At 36.5% G+C, this 25889-nt stretch overlaps 2 protein-coding genes and 1 long non-coding RNA gene across 5 annotated transcripts in view; 1 reads left to right on the top strand and 2 right to left on the bottom strand.

The window, feature by feature from the left end:
• LOC105328619 (A disintegrin and metalloproteinase with thrombospondin motifs 15-like) overlaps nucleotides 1–25889 on the bottom strand; it is a 141526-nt gene that overhangs the window by 2703 nt on the left and 112934 nt on the right. The window lies entirely within an intron of this gene.
• On the bottom strand, nucleotides 373–978 carry LOC117689637 (uncharacterized). Its single transcript, XR_010708878.1, has 3 exons — nucleotides 906–978; nucleotides 613–735; nucleotides 373–509 (listed from the first exon to the last, which is right to left on the bottom strand). It is a non-coding gene; the product is annotated as an uncharacterized lncRNA (long non-coding RNA).
• Nucleotides 2944–6234, top strand: LOC136270615 (galactocerebrosidase-like). Its single transcript, XM_066068855.1, has 4 exons — nucleotides 2944–2972; nucleotides 4582–4775; nucleotides 4947–5023; nucleotides 5787–6234. Exons 1-4 carry the CDS (start codon nucleotides 2944–2946, stop codon nucleotides 5892–5894), a joined length of 408 nt encoding a protein of 135 aa, XP_065924927.1. The 3' UTR covers nucleotides 5895–6234.

Raw genomic sequence — 25889 nt, 5'->3', positions numbered from 1 at the left:
CATGCATTATACGATGATGCGGGCGCAAAGTGATTTTCAGACAACATAGTAAACGTCAATATGGCATACATGTTTAATCAATTAATCGATCACACTATCAATCGCGATAAAAAAAATGATCCATCAGAGAATTTTTTGTGAACCCTTGTATTCCAGCAGAGTTAGAGAATATGAGAGCTGCAGTTGGCGTTTAAAAACTTGACATTGTAAATGTAGGGTTACCGTTAAGGATATAAGTTTGATAAATGTTGGATGAAAATTAGGTTAGTAACATTACATGTATTGAAATATCAATGATAAAATTGTGTGTACACACAATATCATAGGATACGCTAGTTTTGTAGTATTATAGCTCTTTTTATATTTATTTTATATTTATTTCTAGAAATACCCAATGAAGAAAGTTATGCAGATCGTTTACGCTACATGAACTCCATCCTGCGCCGTATCCTCCCATGATACCTACGTCACTTCTGTTACACCTGCCCGCGTCATGGTTCATTCCCAAGCTAATACAAAAATAAATTTTAAAAATTCCAAAAACATCGTCAGCACAAAGAAAAAGTCGCAGTTTGAAGGTTTATTATCATAAAGGGATAAACTAGTTCTTACTTATGTCCAATTTCATGTGTAAGGGCCTTGTAGCCGGTTAAAGACCGCTCAGCGTCGACAGAACATGCATAGTCAGTGCAGGCTCCACCGATATATGCCATTCCACCATAGTCTGCAGGCACCCTGAACAATTTCAAAAGAACATTAACATAACAATGATAAGGCAAACGTATATAAACATTGTACACTCGAGACGCTTGTAAAATTTTGCTAATAATAAAAGATATGTTTTCTTCCATAAAACATGTTCTAACGCCTTTCCAAAATATTGCATGTATCTATATCGTACTTACGCTGTGTGAGCACATCTTATGTCATATTTTTGAGAAACATTTCTTGTACCCTGACATAAACTGGATAGGGTTTAATTTATCTTTTTTGACATGTTGTAAAGGCTCTACAATAGAATAAGAGATACATGTAGAGATATATTTAGAAGTTCAAAAGATTACTTTCTTACAACTAGTCATTAAAGAAAATATAGAGAACTTACCGGATTAGTCTCCCAAAACTCAAGATTCTTGATCTTTAGTTTGATTTTGTTTCCAAGTGTCTCAGATCGAGAAAACTCAATTTGCGCCTAATGATAAAAATATATTATGACATAAGAAATATGTTTTGTCTGTCTGTTTGTATGTTTACTTTTGTTTTGACTGTTTGTCCATTAACCTGTCTGACTGAAATTTCATGAATATTACCCCGTTGTACTTTAAAATCATCAGTTCGACCCTTTTGGACGAAAACTGTGCCGTAAAGGAGCTTAATGTGTACACTCCTAGTTCTATTGCGACATCCTTTGTTGTCAACTGTCAATGGCGCCTCTACTTCATCATTTGTTGATGGAAGCATATCTGTTAGGATAAGAATATGTCAGTATAAAATCACCTTGCTAAATGTTTCCATCCTCATTGCATTTGTATTTCAAAAATGGTAAATCTAGATTCTTTTGATATCTGGTATGTTGATGTTTTTATAGTATTCGTTCACATGAAATGTTAATATACTCAACCTTATCAAACTTTTGATAAAATCTAGTTTTTCGTGCCTCTTTAATTTTTCAATCTTATGAACTGTTTTCTACTCAGAGAAATTGAAATTTTTATTTTGCTCTTTCGGAAATTCCCTCGCGTGTATGGCTCCTTTCGTTGAACGCAATATTTCTTCCTAAAATAAAAAAAATAAACCAGATTGCTTGTTCAGTAAAAACCTACTTTTGTAACAAATAGATGTAGTGCTGAAAATTATGTTACATCCTTTGGCACTTTTACACGAGTTTCAATCATGCAAACATATATTGATAATTGTTCTCACCGACTGATTGTGTCCAATGAAGTATTTCGTTAAACATCCAATAGCATTTACATTTTAACCCCCCCCCCCCTCTAAAAAAAATCAACGTATAAAGACAATTTACCAAACATTTAGAATTTACATTACCAAATAAAAATAAATAATGCTTTGAATTTTACACCTTTCATTTAAAAATTCGAAACTAAACTGCTCCTCAACTTTAAATTCATTCGAAAAAATACGTACATAATTTAGCAAAAAGTTTTCCAACATGGGAAAAAAAAACACATTATAAAGTAGTTTATGGTTTTCCATCAAGTATGCATCATTGTAGGTAAGCTTTGTTTCAACTAAAAAAAATTAAGAGAGTATCAACACACATTTTGCCATAAATAGTTAATATTTTTAAAAACAAATATGACTGATGATTATTTCAGCATGCAAAATAAAGCATCTTAAAAATATTACTTACTCTAACAAGTCAAGTCAATGCATATAGATTTGAGCCCACGGGGGAAGCATGGTGTCTCTAACCAGCCCCAATAACAAGGATCTCACTATTATTATAGAAACAATGGTAAGAATTCAAAATAATTACAACAAACTCTGAGTTCATTTACTGTCCAAATTCATTAAGTTTTAAGACAAAATAAAGGATTTAGAATTCTAATCAATTGTTATACTAATTTGTTATACTAATAAGCCTCGTATTACTTGCTCAACTTTAAAAATATTAAACTATTATAACAAAATGTTTTTTGGAATATCAAATTTTAAGGGTAAAGCACATATAATTTGTATTGATTACTTTACTGCATGACACGATTACTTTAAACACACAGCTAATAAATATAATGTATTTATATTAATGGGATTTTCAACTTCTGTAATTTTGAAATTATTTGAGAAAAAAAAGTATATTTATAACGAAGCAAAATTATGTCTCTTGTACATATGTCTAATATGAAATGTACTTTGAGAGTCATGACCATTCTATTTGTATTCGTCCTCCACTCCCGCCATATGCTGTCAAACCACAAAATGTCACTATACAACTTAAAGGCAGCTATGTAAGTAAAAATATTTACATTTTCCAGTAGATGTGCCTGTGATATGACTACCAATCGATTTTGTACTATAAAACCCATAACTTCAAAGGACGTATAAAACCCATAACTTCAAAGGACGTATAAAGAGTTTCAGTCAAGGTCATAAATAAACTGTTTCAAAATATGTCGTATTCGTAGTATTACATAGAAAACTATAATAGCGCAAACAGAAACTTTATAAATGCATTTAGATGTGAAGTTATTTGCAACAAAAATAAAATATGGAATTTATAATAAATAAAAAGGAAATATCTGGTATTTATAACTAAACCTTTTAAATTTATAATGTTATATTCATTAAATGATAAGGTTGAAATCTTTGAGTACGACCTATTCTGAAACAGGCTATTTGTGACCTTGACTGGAACTCTTCAGCATTGGAGATGTGAATGAGTGTGGAAATGAATTGAAAAATAAACAAGTGCATATTTTGTGGGATATAAATCTTTTAACGGTAGGAAGCTAACATTTTATGTTCATAGGGAGTTAAAGGGATGTTCAAAGTAAAAAGTTGAAGCGAGCAGATGATTTAATTCAGCGTATTTCTATCGTAACAACCGGCCTAAGTTGGGGCAAATTTTCCCGAATCACTTTGTGTGGCACTGGTCTGAGATTCGGAAGAGACGTCCGTCAAAAATTTTTTAGTCTCGACGAATCTCGCTGAGATTAGTGATCGGGGGTTCAGAGACAGGTAAAATAAAGAAAACTGCAGTAAATGGTTTGTGGATATTTTAGTATATATATATTTACACCGAAAGTGATAGGGCAACAGAAGAGAAACGAATCGGACACTTGCCTAATGAAGACGCACATGTACAAACCCCCTTGCACTCACCACTTCCGTCTCGTTCTTTTACACCATCGTTCAATTTTTTTTATTGACTGTCGATTGCCGATCGAAAGGTGTAGAAATCGAGGAATTCATATCTATCACTTCGACTGGCAAGTTAGTAGGTAATACATGTGCATTATACATTTACGATATTTACATGAAATGAGCGCTTACCACATGCAACTTTTAAATATTATATTTTTTTTATAACGCCATTCTCTGGACCGTAGCTTGAGGCTATGGTTTAACGCCCGTTTACACAGAGAGAGAGAGAGAGAGAGAGAGAGAGAGAGAGAGAGAGAGAGAGAGAGAAAAAGAGAGAGAAAGAGAGAGAGAGTTTTGCACAGAATTTAAACATAGGGGATAGTCGATTTCGAATGAATAATATTGGGGGATATGAACTGTTCTGAGAAATCCTTCAGCTCTGGCATTGCATAAGCGTGTACTGATAACTCCGCCTATGAAAAGGAGTTAACCAATCATAAAGTTTTCACAACGGCGGCGTGTATAATTTATGCATGACGTAGCTGACAGAAATGATCATGACGCTATAGGAAACTCCAACCAAATCGGTTTTGATAATAATTATGTTACTTTTTAAAAAGAAAATCTCTGAGATAAATCTGTAACATGATCTTAATCTATACGTAAATGAAATATTATTCTATTGTGCATGTCTATTAGGAAAGATATAAAATATGGCCTTAATTTGTATTTTTTTTAATTACACATTCTTAGGCATGAGTACCTGTCGTTTTGTAGGACTGATATTTCTGTGACTGTCGAGACACAAATCCCCAAGGTCAATGGAAGTTCAGGGACATTTGTTGCTGTCAGGGTGGATCAAGGGGGGTGCAATGCTTGGGAAGCCAAGGGGATTTTTCTTTTTATACTTCCTGATCAGCAGAAATTTGTTCTTGCTAATGACTTGTGTAAGTGGTCATGTATTTATATTTCCAAAATTTTGTTCTGTATTTGATTTAAATGCCCTTTTTATTCCGAATTTATTTAAATTTTAGCGTCTCTTTTTCTGTTGTTGTTTTTTAATTAATTTAAGTGTATTTTTATACTCGCATTTAGATTTTAATAATTTTTTGTTACAGCTCGTACAAAAGTTATTAAAGAAGGATCAGTTAATGTATCAACACATGGATGGAATAATATAAGCCTCACTGTCAAAGTAAGTATACTGCTGGTAAGAGAGGGAAATAAGTAGTACTGTGTAAACACTTGCGTGTCTTTGAACGAAAAATAACCGACAATTTTCAGTAATATACGTTATAGGCCTTTTTGTAATTGGGATGTTTTACTCATTTTCAGTCTGAAAAAAAAAAGATTTTTGAAAAATCTCTAAATGCATATAATATTGAAACAAGTGTTAAATATATATGATTGTATCTATAGATGTATAACTTCTGTGGATCATATATTTAGTCCAGCGATATTAAAATTGAGATACAAAAGAGATACTTATAGTAGTGTATGATCTAAACCGGACAGTTATTGCAATAACCTACTGGTATAAACTTTATGCATAAATATCTTTTTCCCCGTCTCCCTACTTTCTGTACTTATGGTATACATTTACTCAAAAGACACGATCAAAGAACCAGAGACAAGAGTCATGTATACAGGTACATATCGTTGACCTACGAAGCGATCTTTTCTACTTTTCACTATGTACCTCTAATAAGGGAGATATACTCTTTTATAAGATTTTGGAAATTTAAAAGTAATGATAATTATATTTTGTAAATATGCATGGCTATTAAGCACACACGCATTTGCGAGATTGGCAATATTTACCTAACCAAATTACAACAAAGATGATATGGATGGCGCGCGAGTTATTAATGGAATAAAATTCGTCGAGTTGAAGCATTGTCAAAACGTTGATGTGTCACTAGCCGACAACATTGATAACATTTCTCTTTCATTCTCAGAATTCTACAGCTGTTGGCAGTGTGAATGGAGTTCCTTTGTTTACAACAACCATTCCATCTAAACCATCCAATGGATTTGTTGCCAGAGGTACAGATTCTTATGGCTAAGCAAATTTTGATAATTTTAAAATGATGAGCTCCAAGGATATTGATATTTCAAAACTGAAAACATCCCAAGAACTCATATTTGTAGAAGATACAAAATTATATTTTATGCCAAAAAGAAATCTACCGTAAATGTTTTCACTGATGTTCGTTAACTAGCCGATTGTTAAATGTGTAAGACTGTGATATGTTAAACAAAATGTTCCATTGTTTTACTGCTGTAAACTTTCCTGCTAGGTAAAATATGCGTGCAATAATTATTCGCGAAATTCCCAAGTACCTATGCTGAAGAATTGTTCTCTTAAAATGATTACACGCAATATACGTGTATTATACTTTCATATGTAATATATTGAACTACAATATTGTTCTCTTAAAATGATTACACGCAATATACGTGTATTATACTTTCATATGTAATATATTGAACTACAAGTACCTATGCTGAAGAATTGTTCTCTTAAAATGATTACACGCAATATACGTGTATTATACTTTCATGTGTAATATATTGAACTACATGTACACACTAACTGCATAAGAATGAAATTTGTTTGATTTTACACAACTTTCTACAAATGTTTTCGTTTCGCATCAGTGTATGATTGTTTAGGAATATATGTATTTAGATTTTTGTGTTAAGTTGATAAAAAATTTATGATGTAAAACCTACGGAGCATTCCCCTATAAAATTTTGTTTTAGAAAAGAGACAACATTTTACGAAAGTAATAAATGAAATAATGTTAATGTTTTAAGAAGTTATATTTATTGATCAATATTAATGAAAATTATTCCTAGAATATTGCATTATTATTACTCAATTTGATTTTATTTTTCTTAACTATATAATTGAATACGTTAATAATCATGATGTACACAGGATGAATGACCATCTTTAAGTCCTCCTTAAAGATAGCTTAAAGGTGTTTAAAGGTAGCTTAAAGACGATCTTTAAGCCACCTTTAAGCTACCTTTAAGCTATATGTATTGCTCAAAGGTGGCTTAAAGAAAGCGTAAAGATGGCTTAAAGGCAGCTTAAAGACTATCTATAAGCCACCTTTAAGCCACCTTTAAGGACAACTTATAGGTCCTTAATGTCCAAACTTCTTTAAGCCACATTTAAGCCACCTTTAAGCCACCTTTAAGCTACCTTTAAGCCACATTTAAGCCATTAAAAAAATTTAATTCAATATTGTGTTTAATTTCCAACAAAATGTATTCACTTTATGAAAGAAAAGGTATTAAAACGGTTTTTGTTCTAGAAAGAAAAATGAAAAAAAAAACATAAAAAAAACCGGCCACGGCGAGAATTGAACCCGGGACCCTTAGTTTACTAGCATCACCACACATCCTCTGCGCCACGACAACTTACATATATATGAGCGTTTTTATATCCTATATATCAGTGGATATTGAATCACTGTATTGAATGTGTTTACTTGAAAAGATTTTGACAAACCATTCAGTTTGTAACAATCAATTATATCTAATTTATAAATTACATGAATGCATGTATTTAGAATGAAATACGGAACTTGGTCTTCAGTGAACAAAAATATATTATACCTAAATGGAAACCGTTAGGTTCACTATAGTAGGTTTTCTTATATGTAGTTAATAAATTTAAACCGAGTAGATATACGTTCATCTTATTTATAGCTATAAAAATGTAAGAAAGAAAATGAAATCATTTCTTTTATCAAATGCATTGATACTATTAGGGTATTTGTTCAATTTCCCGCAATTTCCCGGTTTTCATGATCGCGGCGCCGTTCCAATATGTTTAGATATTTATATGTAATTGTATGTACATGATTTATAAACTATCAATTCTATAACAAACAAAATTACCAATTACCGGTGACGTATTTACTGCATGTGGCAATTGCAAATGACTTGTACATACAATTGTATGATGTGCCAGGCCGGGTATATTTGACATATTTACCCTTATACATATATTTAAATAATCAACCCCTATTTATGATCACCGGTACATTAATTAATTAGCCTCAAGATTTTACTCTTACAAACATGTATCGTTAATGTGTAGACGTAACATCTTTGAAACCCAGAGCTAGGAAATAATACTTTGAAAATAAATTACAAATGTAAATTAACTTTTATTCATTAGACTTATCGTATACTCGTACATAGTAAGATTCAACGCCTTTAGAAACCCTAACGTGCACCTGGGCACACGACACACCTGTTGTGTATATCTTGTATATTCTGTGTTAGTTCCAGTGGTTTTCTTAAGTTGGACAAACAATAGACTTTAATTTGATATACACAAACATGCACCTGGGCACACGACACAACTGTTGTGTATATCTTGTATATTCTGTGTTAGTTCCAGGGGTTTTCTTAAGTTGGACAAATAATAGACTCTAATTAGATATACACAAACGAACAAAACTATGTCTAGACAAACAAAGCAGTAATATCCTGCCCGATATAACAAAGGCAGTTGAGAGTCTTTTCATCTTTAACATGTATCTAGCAGATCTAGAGATAGAAATAATGAAAATTGAAAAAAAAAATACAAACCTTAAACCGATTAACAAATTAAATCATGCATTTTTGGTTCATTATCTTTATTTTGTTTAATAACCGGATGAACTGAGAGAGAGAGAGAGAGAGAGAGAGAGAGAGAGAGAGAGAGAGAGATTTTTTACCGATTAATTTATAATAGGAAACAAACATACTTTAATTAGTTTTATGCACATATTAAGACACAGAGACTGCGCTCATCCCTACAATAATTTTGAAACCCCCCAAAAATTATGAAGAATTTTATAACGGCAATCTGTGTCCATCGGAGCGGTGCTGATAATAGCGATCTGTGTTTAATGGAGCGACGATTAAAACCGCCTGGAACACCCCCCCTTCCTTGGAAATTATATCATCACTCGGATGACCCCCTCCCATCTCTATAAAAGAGCTTTTGCATTTAATATATTTTTTTTATTGTTCAGCTTGATCAATATTAACTTAAAGGCCACTTAAAGACAGTGTAAAGGCAGTGTAAAGAGAGCGTAAATGCTACTTAAAGATGCTTAAAGGTGGCTTAAAGGTGGCTTAAAGAAGTTTGGACATTAAGGACCTATAAGCACTTGCTTAAAGGTGACTTAAAGGCGGCTTAAAGGTTGTATAGCCTTTAAGCCCCTTTAAGTCACCTTTAAGCCACCTTTAAGGACTTGCTTAAAGATGGTTTTTCGTCCTGTGGTATTTTGTACGAAAGGAGACTAATATCAGCCTGTTTGTAAAACCGCGGCCTGAATTGGTTCATTCGGAAAAAATGCTTGACTCACAATGTCAGTCAATAATTTTCAGAGTTTTGTCATCGAATCTTATTTTATGACAGTATATGTCAGCAATGCGCTGTGTGATTGCATGGGATATTTTACACTTGTATAAACAAATATGATATTAAGATATAGAAATATTAATTTATTATTTTCTCTTTAGTATCCAATCATTTAATCTTTCATTTTAGTACTTGAATCATAACCATAAAGAAAAAAGATAGATAGATAGATATAAATATAGATATATATATATATATATATATATATATATATATATATATATATATATATATATATATATATATATATATATATATATATATATTTGAAGAAAATATTAGTTTTCATTTATAATTTGTAACAATGCTTTAAAGCAAGAGTGAGGTATATTTGGTATGATTATATTTCAGTTTAATATTAAATTACAACCTGCAATCACCACAGTCACATGCAGCAAAACACTGGGGTCAAAAAGACGTTCTTGTTTGTTTGAACGATGTGGCCCATGCATAAGCTACTTGCTGTTATTGTTTTATTTCAAACCACGTAAATCGATTTGATCTTTAAAAAGTACAGTTTTGCAGTGAAAATTATTGTACTAATACAAAAATGGTGTGTAGAAATGGTTTACATAAATCTCGAGCACTTCTGAATAGATAGGTAACTGATTAGCTCTTTATATTCATAAGGCATACCGTCATTTACCAAGATATAACGAAGACATATGTGATCTTGTCTTGAGTCATTCCAATACGACTTATAAGTTGTTTTTTCATATATTTTGTTGTCTTTCCTTTTTCTTACACTTACCTATCTAGGGAGTGTCAAGTCGTGATGTCAGTCATCAATTCTGTCAAAAATGAAATAACCTTGTAGATTTTTTGATTTTCTAATTGACCACCAAATCCTTCTGTTATTAAAATTATGGTCTAATGATAATGCAGTTTTCAAAGTCAGCATGCATTCCAAACAACCAAAACATTATATCAAAATTATTGTCGAACACGCCTGTGAATGAATCTGAATGAAACCGGAGAGGAACTCGGGTTAGACTGCAAGAAAATAAAATAAAGTAGAAAGCATCTCAACCATGGACAATGTACAATGTATAGTTATGTATTTTTTATTTTCATTTATATAACAAACTTAAATATTGATGTCCTCTTGTTTTACTAGAATCCATCAGTCGTCCTCATAAATTGCAACATCCTTTAAATTGCAATAGTGCCGAAATAAAATCAATCAATATTCATAAAGATTAATTTCGTTTCCTTTACAGTTATTCAGGTTCACGTAGATTTACATGCAACTCTATGCAATTTTCAAAAGCTGAATTTAAATAGAAATATTTTTAAGCAGAACGTTTTAGTTTGAAGACAGTTCATAAACTTTTATTCTGCAAGACGATATGTAGAGGTTTTGTAGCTATATATAATTGACTTTCAGAGATCCATTTTGTTCTGTAGAATTATGCATTGTAAACAATTGATATGCTTGGTAGTGGAATTAAAATATATAGAAAACGATTTTGTTTCATGTACATTGAATCTTGATATTGGAGTTCCATAACATACGTTAGCATAGAAATGTTCCTACCTTAACGTTTACCTGTATATCCTGTAAAATCCCAACACATGGTGCGTCTCCTGTACTTTTGGACCTTTTTCTAATTGCGAATAGACAAAGCTAGGATCCAGGTATTCTCGGAATTCGACGAAATTATGCTCAAGAGATTAATACACTACTATTTAAACTGTTAAAACCGTTACATAAAGAACACGATGTACTGTAGTGATTATCTTGTTGGTCTGGCTAAGCGGGCAAAGCGTCAACTTTTTCGGTCGGTTTAAAAAAAAAGATAATATGTTACATACCTGTATTGTTTAGATCCACTGAACAAAGTGTACACTTTTTGAAAAATCAACCCTCGGTTTCTTATACTGCTTCAAAGTTTTTTTCGAAGCAGCAGTGACAAAATCTCCGTATTTGTCATGCATGTTTCAATAAATATTTCACATATTTTATAGCAAACTAAGTAAAGCTCAGCAACACGTCATGCGTTCGATTTTCCCAAGATTCTTAATCATGACTTTCATATGGTGTTCCGATGGGGCCACTTCGACCTTCGCACTTTCGCCTTTAGGTCGAAGATGCGAGAGTGCGAAGTTGCGAAGGCGAAAGTGCGAGAGTGCGACGGCGAAGGAACGAAAGTGCGAAGATGCGACGGCGAAGCGCGAAGATGTGATGGCGAAAGTGCGAAGGCGAAGGAGCGATACTACTATCGCTCCTTCGCCTTCACAACTTCGCACTCTCGCCTTCGTAACTTCGCACTTTCGCCTTTTTTGATAGCATTCAGAAAGTATCGGTCGATTACATACAATTTGATGCAGACACCGTACTCGCCAAGGTGTTCCGATTAATCCATGATATCATTGGTACGCATGCGCTAGGCCATTGTGCTTACTATGAATGTTTATAAATATTTTAATGTGTATATGTGACATATATGTTTACCAGTGCTGGCTTTGTCTAATCATTATATACTCCATATAAAATGTAATGTCCGCCATAATGTATACATATGCACTTCCAGACTCCTGTCACTTACCAGCTGTCTGTTTACCATGGATCAAGCACAGGAACATTCTAATTTCATTATGCGACACTCCTTGCTGATGTATGGATCTAGAGGGGGAGAGGGGGACCGCCCCCCGGAAAATTATATATTAATAACTTCACACATGCAGTAAAGGGGAAGAGAGGGTCCGGATCTCATCCCCCGGAAAATCTAATTTTATTAATTATATATAATAAAATCTCCAAAATATGTCTCGGAACCCTCCCCCACCCCTGACAAAAATAATTATCCATCCACCCATCCCCCTTGAAAAGGTTATGGATCTGCGCATGCTGTTAAAAAAAATTCTAAAAAGTTCATCGTCTGCCTCAGATGTTCTTTTATACTGCTAAAATTGTCTTTAAACGATAGAGAACTCCACAATTATAAAAAAGGCGAAGGCGAAAGTGCGAAGATGCGAAGGCGAGAGTGCGAAGTTGCGTAGCGAAGGTGCGATAGTAGTATCGCTTCTTCGCCCTCGCAACTTCGCACTTTCGCCTTCGCATCTTCGCGCTTCGCCGTCGCATCTTCGCACTTTCGCTCCTGCGCGTTGCACCTTAGCACTTTCGCCTTCGCACTCTCGCACCTCGACCTAAAGGCGAAAGTGCGAAGGTCGAAGTGGCCCCATCGGAACACCATACTTTCATGAAAACTGTTGTAATTATGAGACTTTTTAGAAACTGCACATACACCCAAGAGATATTTTTAAGCCATGCTATTCATTAATAAATATTATAAGAGAAATACCAGACGTGTGTTGATCGCTCTTCATAGGTGTCGAATGTACTGTCTGCTTCGAACTCTTAAAATCAGTGGTCTTGCGTATAGAAATCGTTGTTTCTACAATTATAAATGTTACAAAATGCTTTTTTTTTTTAAATAATGATGAATTATATAAAAATGAAAGAGAAAGAAGATCGTAGGCGATTACCAATCTGTCGAAAACAAAATATTGATATGTTAATGTTTCTTTTCCATTGATTTAGTGATGAAAACCTCTTCTTTACGATTCAATAAGCACAAATGTTATCGCTCTGATGCTGTTTGATAGGTTTTTATGAAACCAAGGTTACAATAAATGTTCATATATACTTATGTAATATATTATGTTTTACTTCCGGATTGAAATGTATCCTGTGTTTAACCAATCAGTTGCCTCCATTTGTGATCAATCAGTGATAATCAGTATACCCAATAGAAATGATGCATGATTAGACCAATCAGTGAGAACTTGCAGGGTATATATACAGCCACCCTATCATTCTTAGTCAGTCTTCTGCCGGTGAACGACTCGAACAGTCTTCTGGTGAATCTCTTCGGTTAGAGTTCTACAGAACAGGGATTTGAGCTGTGTCGGAAAGCAACAGAATTGTTAGCTAGACCACTCTGTTCTTAACCTTGTTTCTGTAGCTTGTGTCTTGGTGACTTCATAGTGTCTTTGTGACTTAATAAGTGTCTTGGTGACTTTCAGCTGACCGGGTATTATATTTCTATAGTGATTTGATAGGTGGCTGTCGTTGACTGTGGTAGCAAACAGAATTGTTTGTTTAAATCCAAAGTCTACAGCTAGTTGGTTATAGAGTGATTTTGTATCTTGATTCTTTGATTGTATTTCTAATCATATAGCCCAGATAGGCCCGAGAAAATATAATACAAGTATACAATCCGGTTTGATTTTAGGTAACCAGATTTGGTTTGGTTTTCTAGCATACATTGTTTATGTTCCGTAGCGTCGTCTGCTGACGAGAAATCGACAACGTAAGTGTTGCTTTTAATTCTTACTTGATTCTTAGGAAGGAAACCTAAGCGAACTCACGAATTATAAACTGATTATTTTATTTGTAACTTGAAAAACCGTTACAAATTTGGTGGCAGCGGTGTTTGTGAATCAAGTAAAATCTCTTGTTTTATTTCAAACGTATTGATCGACGTGTAATAGATATGAAGTAAATTTCAGTTTATTCGATGTTTTTATGCTAGTGAAGTTAAGAGGTTGAATAATTTGTTGAATAAAGTCCATGTAATTGTTTTACTTTTATCGACGATTGTTTATGATATTTTATTGTGCCATTATCTAAAACATAGCTATGACTAACATAGACGACATAGACAAAGAGATATCTTTTATTGAACACAAACTTCAAGAGTTAAAAGATGAAAGTTTCAATATTCATAATGCTAGTGCTATGGATAAAGTTAACTCTGACACTCCTGAGCCACAAACGAATAACAAACCACGAGATTCGGGATTTGTGTCAGATTCTTCAGTTATAGACTATCACGGCGATGTAAAGCCTAAAACACGCCCTACTGCAAAAGTATCGTGGCAAGATGAGTTGATGCCGGGTGCAGAGTAGCCATATGACAAATACGACCAAGATCATTTTGCGTCGACCCCATTATCACAAAACGAACCAGAAATTAACATTACACATCGTAGAAAATCTGGTTGGCTTAATGCAGTTCATGAAAATAAGAATACGAGAGACTTAGGAGATAAAAAGTCACATATCAAACCTGCAACATTTGATGGCACAGGATACTGGTTGGATTATCGGTCGCATTTTGATGCATGTGCCATGCTTAATAATTGGAATAAGCGAGAAAAGGGACTTTATTTAGCAGTTTCATTGAGTGGTCAGGCTCTGGGTGTTTTAGGAAATTTGCCTTACGCTCAGAAACACGATTATGCACTTTTAGTGATTGCCCTTGAAGAAAGATTCTCACCCTCAAATCAAAACGATCTCTATAGAACCCAATTGAGGGAACGCAAACAGAGAGCAGCAGAAACTTTGCCAGAGCTCGGACAGTCAATTAGAAGGCTAACTAACCTAGCTTATCCTACAGCTCCAGGAGATGTTAGAGAAACGTTGGCAAAGGAGCAATTCATAGATGCTCTTATAGACTCCGATATGAGGTTACGGGTAAAACAAGCAAGGCCATTAAACCTCAATGATGCGATTCGGCATGCTGTAGAATTAGAAGCATTTGTAAAATCAGATCGTAAAATGCTAGAAGCCGAGTCTCATTTAAGACCATTGCAAACAAATAAGTCTGAAAGTGTTCAAGTGACATCTACAGATTCTCCTTCAAATAAGCTTTTTGAAGAACTTAAGAACGAAATAGTAAACCTCCGACAAGAAGTTAATGCAATGAAGTCAAACATGTCCCAAAAGTCCACAAATATAAAAAAAAACCAATCCTGTTGGCAACAGAAACTGTTATGTATGTGGATCAAAGTATCGTTTATTTCAATATCCATACTTACCTGCATCAACTATTTGCAATGTGCCCGGGCTCCTACGATCATGCTCGAACATTAAAAACATTAGAGTTATCTGCCCCTACTTGGAACTCTCCTTTACTACTTCCGTTCAGTTTATGTTCGGGCAACGCCATGTTTGGCGGTTTTTTGTAGCGTGGTCAGACAATAAATTTTATTTATTGTTCTTTTCGTAACCTACGGTCGTGTAAAGTATTAAATATGGATAATTACAAGAAGTGTTCACAGTGTTCGCGGGAAATGAACGTTATAGACGATCACCCAGAGTGTTTTCGTCACAGATTGTGTACCGAAGTATTTACTTGTGAAATTTGTAAGGCCTGGACGCCGGGGCGATGGACCGCGTATACCAAGATGGTGGATAAGGCCTTAGCGAAGACAAACAAGCCTGGAGAAACCGCGGCATCTAGCGAGATGAGAGAACAGCCGACGGTTGGTGAGAATATTATGTCGTCGCCGTCTCCGAGCGGCATGGGAGACAGAACTCGGCCAACACCGCCTCCGAGCAGACAAATAAGGGCCTCACAAGTTCAGTCCTTGCCTCCGAGCGGACAATGGAACCCGCACACAGCTTTTGTGTCCATTAATCCTGCACAATTGACGTCTCTGAACGGCCAAGCGCAGATGCCATTCGTTCCGGTAGCACCTCCGAGTGCACAACCGAATTTTATGAATTGGTCAGAGCAAGCATTTAATGCTTTTATTGACAGCAGAATAAAGCTCATGACTCAACAGAACGTTTCTCCTGGCGTGACTTCTACTGGTTCTAAAACCACAGGTGAGTCTGTGAATGCAGATACAAATAGAAATGCAAGTAACAGACGGTTTAACAGATTTGAGAGAGAAACGAGGTCAGTTAGCCCTGACGTTCTGGATCTTGCAGATGCCAGAGACGATCAGTTTGTAGATGATGATGATCAGTCCTTGGATGATTCGAGATCTCAGTCGAATGACAAGTGTGATGAGACCGAATCTACAATTGCATCTGTAGAAGGCTCAGGTTCTTGGAAGAACTTTATAACAAAAATGGCATCAGATCTGAAAGTTCCTTTAGAGGCCGATAAGCCAGAACAGGAGTATGCCTCGTATGTATCGCAACATTTACAGTGCAACAAGGAGTCTTCTAAGATTAGGCCTCCGTTGGAGGGATCTTCTATTCAAGCCTTCATGAATGTAGATAAAGAATGGCAGAGTAGAGGCAAAATCCGTGCTTTCAGAGCTAGAGATGATGAAAAATATGCCGTAGCAGCTGATCATTTTGCAAAATTCTGTAAAGTGCCAAGTCTCGACTCTAATATTGAAGAGGGCATTACAGATAGCAAGACTCAGTCGGGTAAGGGTCAGACAGGAAATGCCAAGGGTCGTTTCAGATTTAGCGACAAGCATAATGCTGCTTATAATTCAGAGTTTCGCAAAGTAGATATGAGTGCGAGACTGTTGTTAAGACAAATATCTTACGGATCAATGATTACGTCTTACTTGGATACAGTTCCGTCTGATGAAGATATGACTGAGGCTTTGCAAGCTCTTGTGCAGTTGTTTAATTCAATGGCTGATGTAACATCGAGAGTTATTGTAACAGCCGTAGGAGCCAGACGAAGTCTGTATTTGCAGGACATGGCCTTCAAGAATAAGGCTACTGAGTCAAATTTACAGAATTTGTCAACAATTGGCTCTGATCTTTTCCTAGGAAAGTATTTTGATGTATTGCATTCTAGTGCAGAAAACATAAGAGATGCGAAAGAGACCCAACATTTAAGGGGTAAGGATAATTATGCAGCTTCCAAGAAGCGCAAGTTTGATCAGAGAGGAGATGCAAGACTGAATGAAGCAAGTGCATCTAAGGTTCCTAAGAGAACAGGCAGTAAGGGTACTGAAAACAGGAACTTTAAGAAGAGAAATAATTATCATGACAAGTCAGCAGCAGCTCCGAAGAAGTCTGATAATAATCAGTTGGGGTTTCGAGCCCCCAAGTATTAAGTACGGAATCACTGCCAGTAGAACCTTGCAGGCAAACCAGGAAGTTAGCCAGGGTTTCTCCCCAGGTAGGGGCAAGATTACCAAATTTTGTGGACAGTTGGAAAATGATTACCAACGACAAATGGGTATTGAACATTGTCCAGGAAGGACTTCGTCTTCAGTTCAAAGAGTTACCGGCAGAAAGCGGAACAAGAACTACAGTTATTATAGATGCAAAGAAGCAACAATTTATATCAGAAGAGGTTCTAAGCTTATTAGAAAAAAATGCAATAGAACCAGTCCCGTCAGACCAGATAGGCCAGGGATTTTACAGCACTTTCTTCCTAGTCCCAAAGAAGGACGGAGGATTTCGACCTATTCTGAATCTCAGAGTTCTGAATACATACCTAAAAGTACCTCATTTCAAAATGGAGACATTAAGAAGCATAGTGAGAGCCATAGACCCCGGAGATTGGGCACTATCTCTAGATCTAAAGGATGCTTACCTTCACGTAGCCATGTTTCCAGCAGATCGCAAATTTCTGAGATTTTGTTGGCAGGGTCAGCATTACCAATTCAAGGCAATGCCATTCGGGTTGGCAATAGCGCCGAGAATTTTTACCAAACTGATGGCAGTCATTGGGAGTTACCTCAGAAAGAGGCAGATTCAAGTTTTCATGTACTTGGACGATTGGCTGATCAAGAGTCAAGACAGGACATTACTGTTGAGGCAATTAGAAGAGACCCTTCAGTTAATCCACAATTTGGGTCTTATTGTCAATGTACAGAAGTCGAACATGACCCCGTCACAAGTTGTACTTTATCTGGGGTCAGTGTTCAACACAAGAAGGGGTCTGGTCCTTCCTTCAGAGGAGAGGTTTCAGAAAATAGTAGAGGAGATAGCTACTATTTCAGAAATGAAGTGTGTGGTAGCTCAGAAGGTTTTACGACTACTGGGGTTAATGGCATCAGTCATCGATTTGATCCCTTTTGCCAGATTACATATGCGCCCAATACAGTTTTACCTGTTGTCTTTTTGGCGCCCACACAAAGACAGTTTAATGCAGTCTATACCAGTGAAGGATACATTACTGCACCATCTGGAATGGTGGAGACAAGCAGAGAACATTTTTCAGGGAGTGTCCCTACAAGAGAAGCAGCCACACAGTGTGACATTGTGGACAGATACTTCAACACAAGGCTGGGGAGCTCACCTGGAAGATCATCAGATCTCGGGTGTCTGGAGTACCAGGGAGAGAGATTGCCACATAAACTGGTTAGAAATGCAAGCAGTTCAATTAGCTCTGATTCATTTCGAAAGCATACTACTGAACAAGAGAGTTTTGTTGAGATGCGACAACTCGACAGTAGTGTCATATGTCAACAGGGAAGGGGGAACAAAGTCCTTTCAACTGTGTTGCCTGGTTTGGGAGATATTCAACTGGTGCACAATCAGGAAGATTGTAATACGAGCTGTTCACATACCAGGGAAAAAGAATGTGTTAGCAGACGATCTGTCAAGGGGTCGACAGGGAGTTCGGATAACAGAGTGGAGTCTGAAACAAGAGTTAGTGAACCAGATTTTTCTGAGGTTCTCCACTCCGAACATAGACCTGTTTGCAACGAGGGAGAACAAGAAGTTGCCAGTGTTCTGCTCCCCCTTTCCGGATCAGTTGGCTTGGGCAGTAGATGCACTCAGTGTACCTTGGAAAGGAATGTTTGCATATGCGTTTCCCCCGCCAGTATTGATACCCCTGGTATCCAATCCTGTTGGATCTTCTGGTAGACATTCCAAGAAAACTACCAATCACGGAAGACATGCTGACTCAAAAGAAGGGTCAGATAAGGCATGCCGATCCCGAGTCTCTAAATCTGGTGGTATGGAAAATTTCCAGTCTTCCTCCAGTAAGAGAAAGTTTTCTTCAAAAGCTAAGGAGTACATTAAACAGGCAAGAAGAGCCTCAACACAGAGGATGTACCAAGCAAGAATTGCAATTTACAGAAGCTGGTGTAATAGACGGCATATTTGTCCATATTCAGCCTCTGTAGAAGAGTTAGCTAATTTTTTCATTTATTTGCATGAAGAGAGAGGTTGCAAGGCAAATACTGTAGCCGGGTATAGAGCAGCCATAGCTACTGTTCATGCAGGATGGAGAGGAAGATCAGTCAGTTCTAACACAGACCTTTCAAGCTTGATAAAAGGCATTTTTAATAGTAACCCATGTGTTAAACCTTTATTACCTAACTGGGACTTGCCGTCCGTCTTGTTAGCTTTATGCGAATCTCCATTCGAGCCATTAGCAGCATGTAATTTGAAATATCTTACCTGGAAAACAGTTTTCTTACTTGCAATGGCAACAGCAGCTAGAGTTAGTAAACTTCAGGCTCTTTCAGTTAATACCAATAATTTGCGAATTGAAAGAGCAGGGATACGTCTCCTTCCAGATTTACAGTTTTTAGCAAAGACTCAGAGGGCAAACAAGGCTTGGAAGCCTATGTTCATTCCTAGATTTAACCGTTTAGCCACAGATGAGAAGGACTTGTTGTTGTGTCCATGCAGATGTTTGGAGGAATATTTAAAGAGGACTAAAGATTTACGTCAGATGACTGAAAATCTCTTTATTACATACCAATCGGGTATGCACAAAGCGGCAACTAAGTCTACACTTTCCAGATGGATTGTGTCCCTGATTCAGCAGGTTTACAATGACTCACCAGATTTGACATTGGGTGATGTTAGGGCTCATGACACTCGACGTCTTGCTACCTCATGGGCCTTGTTTAATGGTGCCTCTCTTCAAGAGATTATTCAAGCAGCACATTGGGCCTCAGAGACAACTTTCACTACCTTTTATCTGAAGGATGTGGGCTCAGAGGACAGCTTCGCCAGAGCATCAGTGTTGGAGACAGCTCATTGGGCGAAGAAAAAGAGGAGGAAATAAGCAGTTGGTGAGTAATTAATTTAATTACTTGTATAACCTTCCCTCCTCCCTTGTCTTGTGTTCTACAAATTCTATTTATTGCAAATAGTTGATGCAGGTAAGTATGGATATTGAAATAAACTGTGGGTTTTTAAATGTAAAACCCCTGTTTATAAGATATCCATACTTACCTGCATTCCCGCCCACCTCCCCTTCTAAGGTTATATGGAGGTGGATAAATTAGGGTGTCGTCCCTCACATAAACTGAACGGAAGTAGTAAAGGAGAGTTCCAAGTAGGGGCAGATAACTCTAATGTTTTTAATGTTCGAGCATGATCGTATGAGCCCGGGCACATTGCAAATAGTTGATGCAGGTAAGTATGGATATCTTATAAACAGGGGTTTTAAATTTAAAAACCCACAATTTACAAGCAGAGTGTCCACATGGAAATGATAATATTGCTGGATATGACAGAAGTTCTCGATCACAATCGTCTCAGAGACTAAACAATACCTATGGTAAAAGACGTCCTGTACAGAACTCATTTAAGAGCATCGGGTCTAGGTGTGCTCAAGTTGGGATTCATCAAAATGATCCCGAAGCTGGCATGTATGTAAAAACACTCGTACATAGTGTTAACACAAATTTGTTGGTTGACACAGGGGCTACATTGTCTGTGTTATCAAGTAAAGTATATGAAACCATCAAATGAAAACCTGTATTGTTTCACACTGATCAAGTAGTTTCATCAGCAAGTGGAACAAACCTTACAGTTTTAGGGAAAACATTGATAAACATCAATATGGGCGATACAACTTACACCCAGGAAGTTATTGTTACGGACTTATCTGTTGATGGGGTCATAGGATTGGATTTCATGAAAAAATACAAATGTACTGTTGATGTACCAAATGGGTATTTCAATGTGCAGGACATGTGCTACAAAGTTGAATTTGTTGGCAAGACAGGCTGTTTTAGAATAGCAGCCAAAGAAACAGTAGCGATACCTCCAAGAAGCGAAGTCGTTACTTATTGTTGTGTTACGGGGTTCCCTGAGAGCCATCAGAACACAAAAATATTGGGCTTAGTGGAACCAGCTGAAAAATTTGTTAAATCTGGAAAAGCTTTAGTAGCAAGGTCAATTGGCTACTTGAAAAATGGTGAGATCCCCGTGAGAATAATGAACCTTTCCGAAGACAACCAGATAATCTACCCTGGCACATTTATTGCCAATTTAAGTAATGTTGAATCAGTGATTGATTCCTCTCAACCTAAAGAAAAGGTCTGTGACGATTTACCAACACATTTGCAGGACCTCTTTGGTAGGTCAACGGTGCATCTAAAAACAAAGGAAGTATATGCTTTAAAGAAATTTTTAATCGAATACGCTGAGGTATTTGCGAAATCAGACGCAGATCTTGGACGCACATCAATAGTAAAACACACTATCGACACGCAAGATGCTAGACCTTTGAAGGAACCCCCTAGACGTGTTCCCTATCACTTGGAGAGTGAAATAAACAAGCAAATAGATGAAATGCTGAATAAAAACATAATAGAAAAGTCAGCAAGTCCCTGGGCTTCAGGAGTGGTTCTGGCAAAGAAAAAAGATGGATCATTGCGCTTCTGTGTGGACTACAGGCGATTAAATGCCACCACTGTCAAAGATGCCTATCCACTGCCTAGAATTGATGACTCTTTAGACAGTCTTTCATGTTCAAAGTGGTTTTCAACCCTTGATTTGTGTTCAGGTTACTGGCAGGTTAAAATGGATGAGTCTGACAAACTGAAAACTGCCTTTGCAACAAAGAGGGGTTTATTTCACTTTAACGTAATGCCATTTGGCCTATGCAACGCCCCGGCAACCTTTGAAAGGCTGATGGAGACAGTATTGAGCGGTTTGCAATGGCAGATATGTTTAGTTTACCTTGATGACATTATTGTTATTTGGAAAACATTTGCGAACATGTTAGACAACCTCAAACAAGTATGTGATAGGTTATTGTCATCAAATTTAAAACTAAAGGCGAAGAAATGTCATCTGTTTCACAAAACTGTACAGTTCCTTGGTCATGTAGTTTCTGAAAATGGGATCAGTACAGACCCATCGAAGATTTCAGCGGTAGAAGATTGGTCAATCCCCGTAAACCTTACTGAAGTAAAGAGTGTTTTATGGCTCTGTAGCTATTACAGACGTTTCATACCAAACTTTGCTACAATAGCAAAACCCTTGAATAGACTGACGGAAAAGGGAACAAAATGTGTGTGGACCAAACCATGTCAAGATTCGTTTGATTCATTACGACGAGCACTCATCTCAGCACCAGTTCTTGCGCATTCTGATTTTTCAAAACCATTTATACTGGACACAGATGCGAGTGATGTGGCAATTGGAGCAGTTCTTTCCCAGGTACAAAATATGGTATGGAGAGGGTAATTGCATACGCTAGTCAAACATTGTCAAAAGCAGAACGCAAGTACTGCGTCACAAGGAAGGAACTTTTAGCTGTCGTCTACTTTACCAAATATTACAAACACTATCTGTATGGTAAAGAATTTCTAGTGAGAACAGATCACAGCTCTCTAAAGTGGCTATTGAACTGCAAAAATCCGGAGGGTCAACTTGCCAGATGGTTTGAAAGTCTGAGTAATTTTCAAATTATCATTGAACATAGAGCGGGTAACAAGCATAAAAATGCAGACGCACTTAGCAGAATACCCTGTAGAAAAACGTGTTGCACTGAAGAAAAGAGTATGGTGAATTCTATTTCATGCCCACCATCTAAAGATGATGATTCGTTGAAGGACAAACAAGCAGTTGACACTGATATAGCTCAGGTGTCAAAGTGGGTTGCTTCGGGCACAAAACCAAACTCTAAAGAGCTATCTAGCTATAGTCAATTTGGTAAAGGCATTTGCGCACATTGGGATGCTCTTGAGATTAGAGATGATGTTTTGTTTAGAAAGAAAACTTGCAAAAATGGGAAAGTTTTGTATCAGTTGTGTGTTGCCATACAGTGAGCGCCGAACTGTGCTTAGTCAATTTCATGACGAACAAACTTCTGCTCATTTAGGTTTTAGAAAAACTTTAGAAAAGGTGAAATTAAAATTTTACTGGCCTGGATTGCAGAAAGACGTGAAACAGTACATTGCTGGTTGTGAGAAATGCCAACGACGCAAGGCACCAACAACGAATAAGAAGGCGCCAATGCAACTTGTCACATGCGGTACCCCCTTAGAACGTATCGCTACAAATATATTGGTTGAACTTCCATTGTCAAACAAAAGTAACCGATATATACTAGTTGTATCGGATTACTTTACAAAATGGACGGAAAGTTTTCCAATGGCGAATATGGAGGCAGCAACTGTTGCTCAAATAATTGCGGAAGAAGTCATTACAAGATATGGGACACCCAGTGTGATCCATTCTGATCAGGGCGTTCAATTCGAAAGCCAATTGTTTTCAGAAATGTGCAGATTATTTAACATCAAGAAAACTCATACAACCCCTTACCACCCTCAATCGGATGGTATGGTTGAGAGATTTAATAAAACTCTCGCCAATATGTTATCTGCATATGTTGATGAACATCACAATGACTGGGACGATCACCTTCCATACGTAATGATGGCCTACAGATCAGCTGTCCACGAAACTACATGCACGACACCAAACATGATGATGTTAGGTCGAGAAGTTGCTACACCTCTTGATATTGTTTATGAGATGCCATCATCCATGAAAAGAATTTCTCAAAACAGATGGGTTTGGGAACTGCAGGAAAAACTAGAAGAGGCCCATACCATCGTGAGAAAATTGATGAACGACAATATACAAAGGCAGAAATGGTACCACGACAGGAAACTCAATTGGCAATCATTTAATAAAGGCGATAAAGTTTATGTGTATTTTCCAAGGCGAAAAGCAGGAACATCGCCTAAGTACTTTTCTTACTGGCAGGGTCCCTTTGAGGTGATTGAAAAATGTTCGAACGTAACATACAAAGTCAATGGTGGTGCCAGAGGAACACATTAGGTCATACATACTGATCGAATCCGACCAGTTGTGAAACAAGTTTTGAGAGGAGAGCAATATAAAGAAGTTGCCTCTAATAAGCAGGAAGCAGCCGCTTCCAACCAGATTGACGACGAGAAACGTGACAGTGACATGACAACAAGTAAAAGACGTACAAAACGACCAGCTTATCTTGATGACTACTGTTCATTCTAGTTCTATGCTTTGTAGATCATGCCTTAAGTTAAGCTAACTCTCAGGGAAGAGTCTACAATGAAATGACCATTGTACTTCTGTTCAGACAGATTTCCCAAGGCACACCAAAGTGACTAAAACAGTTTTAACTATTACTAAAGATTACGAATGTTTAGTAGGAGGCACCTTTAAACAATCACTGTTATCATATCAGTATTTAATAAATATTTTCAATGACACTTATGTTTTATTTTGGAATGCGAGGACGCATATTTTTTTCGAAGGCGTGGGTAATGTTATGATTTTACTTCCGGAATGAAATGTATCCTGTGTTTAACCAATCAGTTGCCTCCATTTTTGACCAATCAGTGATAATCAGTATACCCAATAGAAATGATGCATGATTAGACCAATCAGTGAGAACTTGCAGGGTATATATACAGCCACCCTATCATTCTTAGTCAGTCTTCTGCCGGTGAACGACTCGAACAGTCTTCTGGTGAATCTCTTCGGTTAGAGTTCTACAGAACAGGGATTTGAGCTGTGTCGGAAAGCAACAGAATTGTTAGCTAGACCACTCAGTTCTTAACCTTGTTTCTGTAGCTTGTGTCTTGGTGACTTCATAGTGTCTTTGTGACTTAATAAGTGTCTTGGTGACTTTCAGCTGACCGGGTATTATATTTCTATAGTGATTTGATAGGTGGCTGTCGTTGACTGTGGTAGCAAACAGAATTGTTTGTTTAAATCCAAAGTCTACAGCTAGTTGGTTATAGAGTGATTTTGTATCTTGATTCTTTGATTGTATTTCTAATCATATAGCCCAGATAGGCCCGAGGAAAATATTATACAAGTATACAATCCGGTTTGATTTTAGGTAACCGGATTTGGTTTGGTTTTCTAGCATACATTGTTTATGTTCCGTAGCGTCGTCTGCTGACGAGAATTCGACAACGTAAGTGTTGCTTTTAATTCTTACTTGATTCTTAGGAAGGAAACCTAAGCGAACTCACGAATTATACACTGATTATTTTATTTGTAACTTGAAAAACCGTTACACTTAAATTTTAAATATCAAATTAAGTGTATATATATACACAGTAATTTACAATTCTTGGTGATTAAAACAAAATGTATGCTGTTAAAAATTAAAAACAATATTAATCATTAAACTGCAAAATAATACACCACATGCAATGGAAAGTAAAATTATAAACATTACAGTAGACATGTTTTCGCACTGTACTTGCCATATGTTGTACTACAGCCCATATCTTTGAAAGAAACTTCTATGATCGGCACTCCTTTTAAATGAGCTGGAGAGTTGCACTTGGGTTGGCTAGTGTAGGTTAGCACCAGTCCCTTTGTCTGCACAAACACCGTAAACGATTCCAAATCACAACTACACTCAAACGGATTCCCCTGTATATACCTAAAGAAAATTATGTTTTGAAGTTATATACAAGAACAATATTAATATTAAAGTCGAATTTAAATTATACTGCATGTAGCTATATACACTAAAACTCGTTTAGTACGAACTCGGATATAGCTATTTTTTTTTAGTCCCCGGTAAAATTCTTTACAAAACCGTTATAACGAATTCGGATATAACGAATTTACGGATATAGCGAATTGATTATGAATCCCGTAGAATTGAATAATAACGAAATTCAACACTTTTATAACGAATTT

Source organism: Magallana gigas, chromosome 8 (genome assembly GCF_963853765.1).
Source record: "Magallana gigas chromosome 8, xbMagGiga1.1, whole genome shotgun sequence".
NCBI classification, from domain to species: Eukaryota; Metazoa; Mollusca; class Bivalvia; order Ostreida; family Ostreidae; genus Magallana; species Magallana gigas.
Note: the sequence above shows the minus strand (reverse complement) of the source record. Positions and strands in the feature narration are given on the sequence as shown.

Bases quoted from the DNA above. Each gene is read 5' to 3' on its own strand.
- LOC136270615 (XM_066068855.1), top strand. From the start codon at position 2,944: ATGTCACTATACAACTTAAAGGCAGCTAT. The intron at 2,973-4,581 runs GTAAGTAAAAAT...ACACATTCTTAG, and splicing joins TACAACTTAAAGGCAGCTAT to GCATGAGTACCTGTCGTTTT. The intron at 5,024-5,786 runs GTAAGTATACTG...TTTCATTCTCAG, and splicing joins ATATAAGCCTCACTGTCAAA to AATTCTACAGCTGTTGGCAG.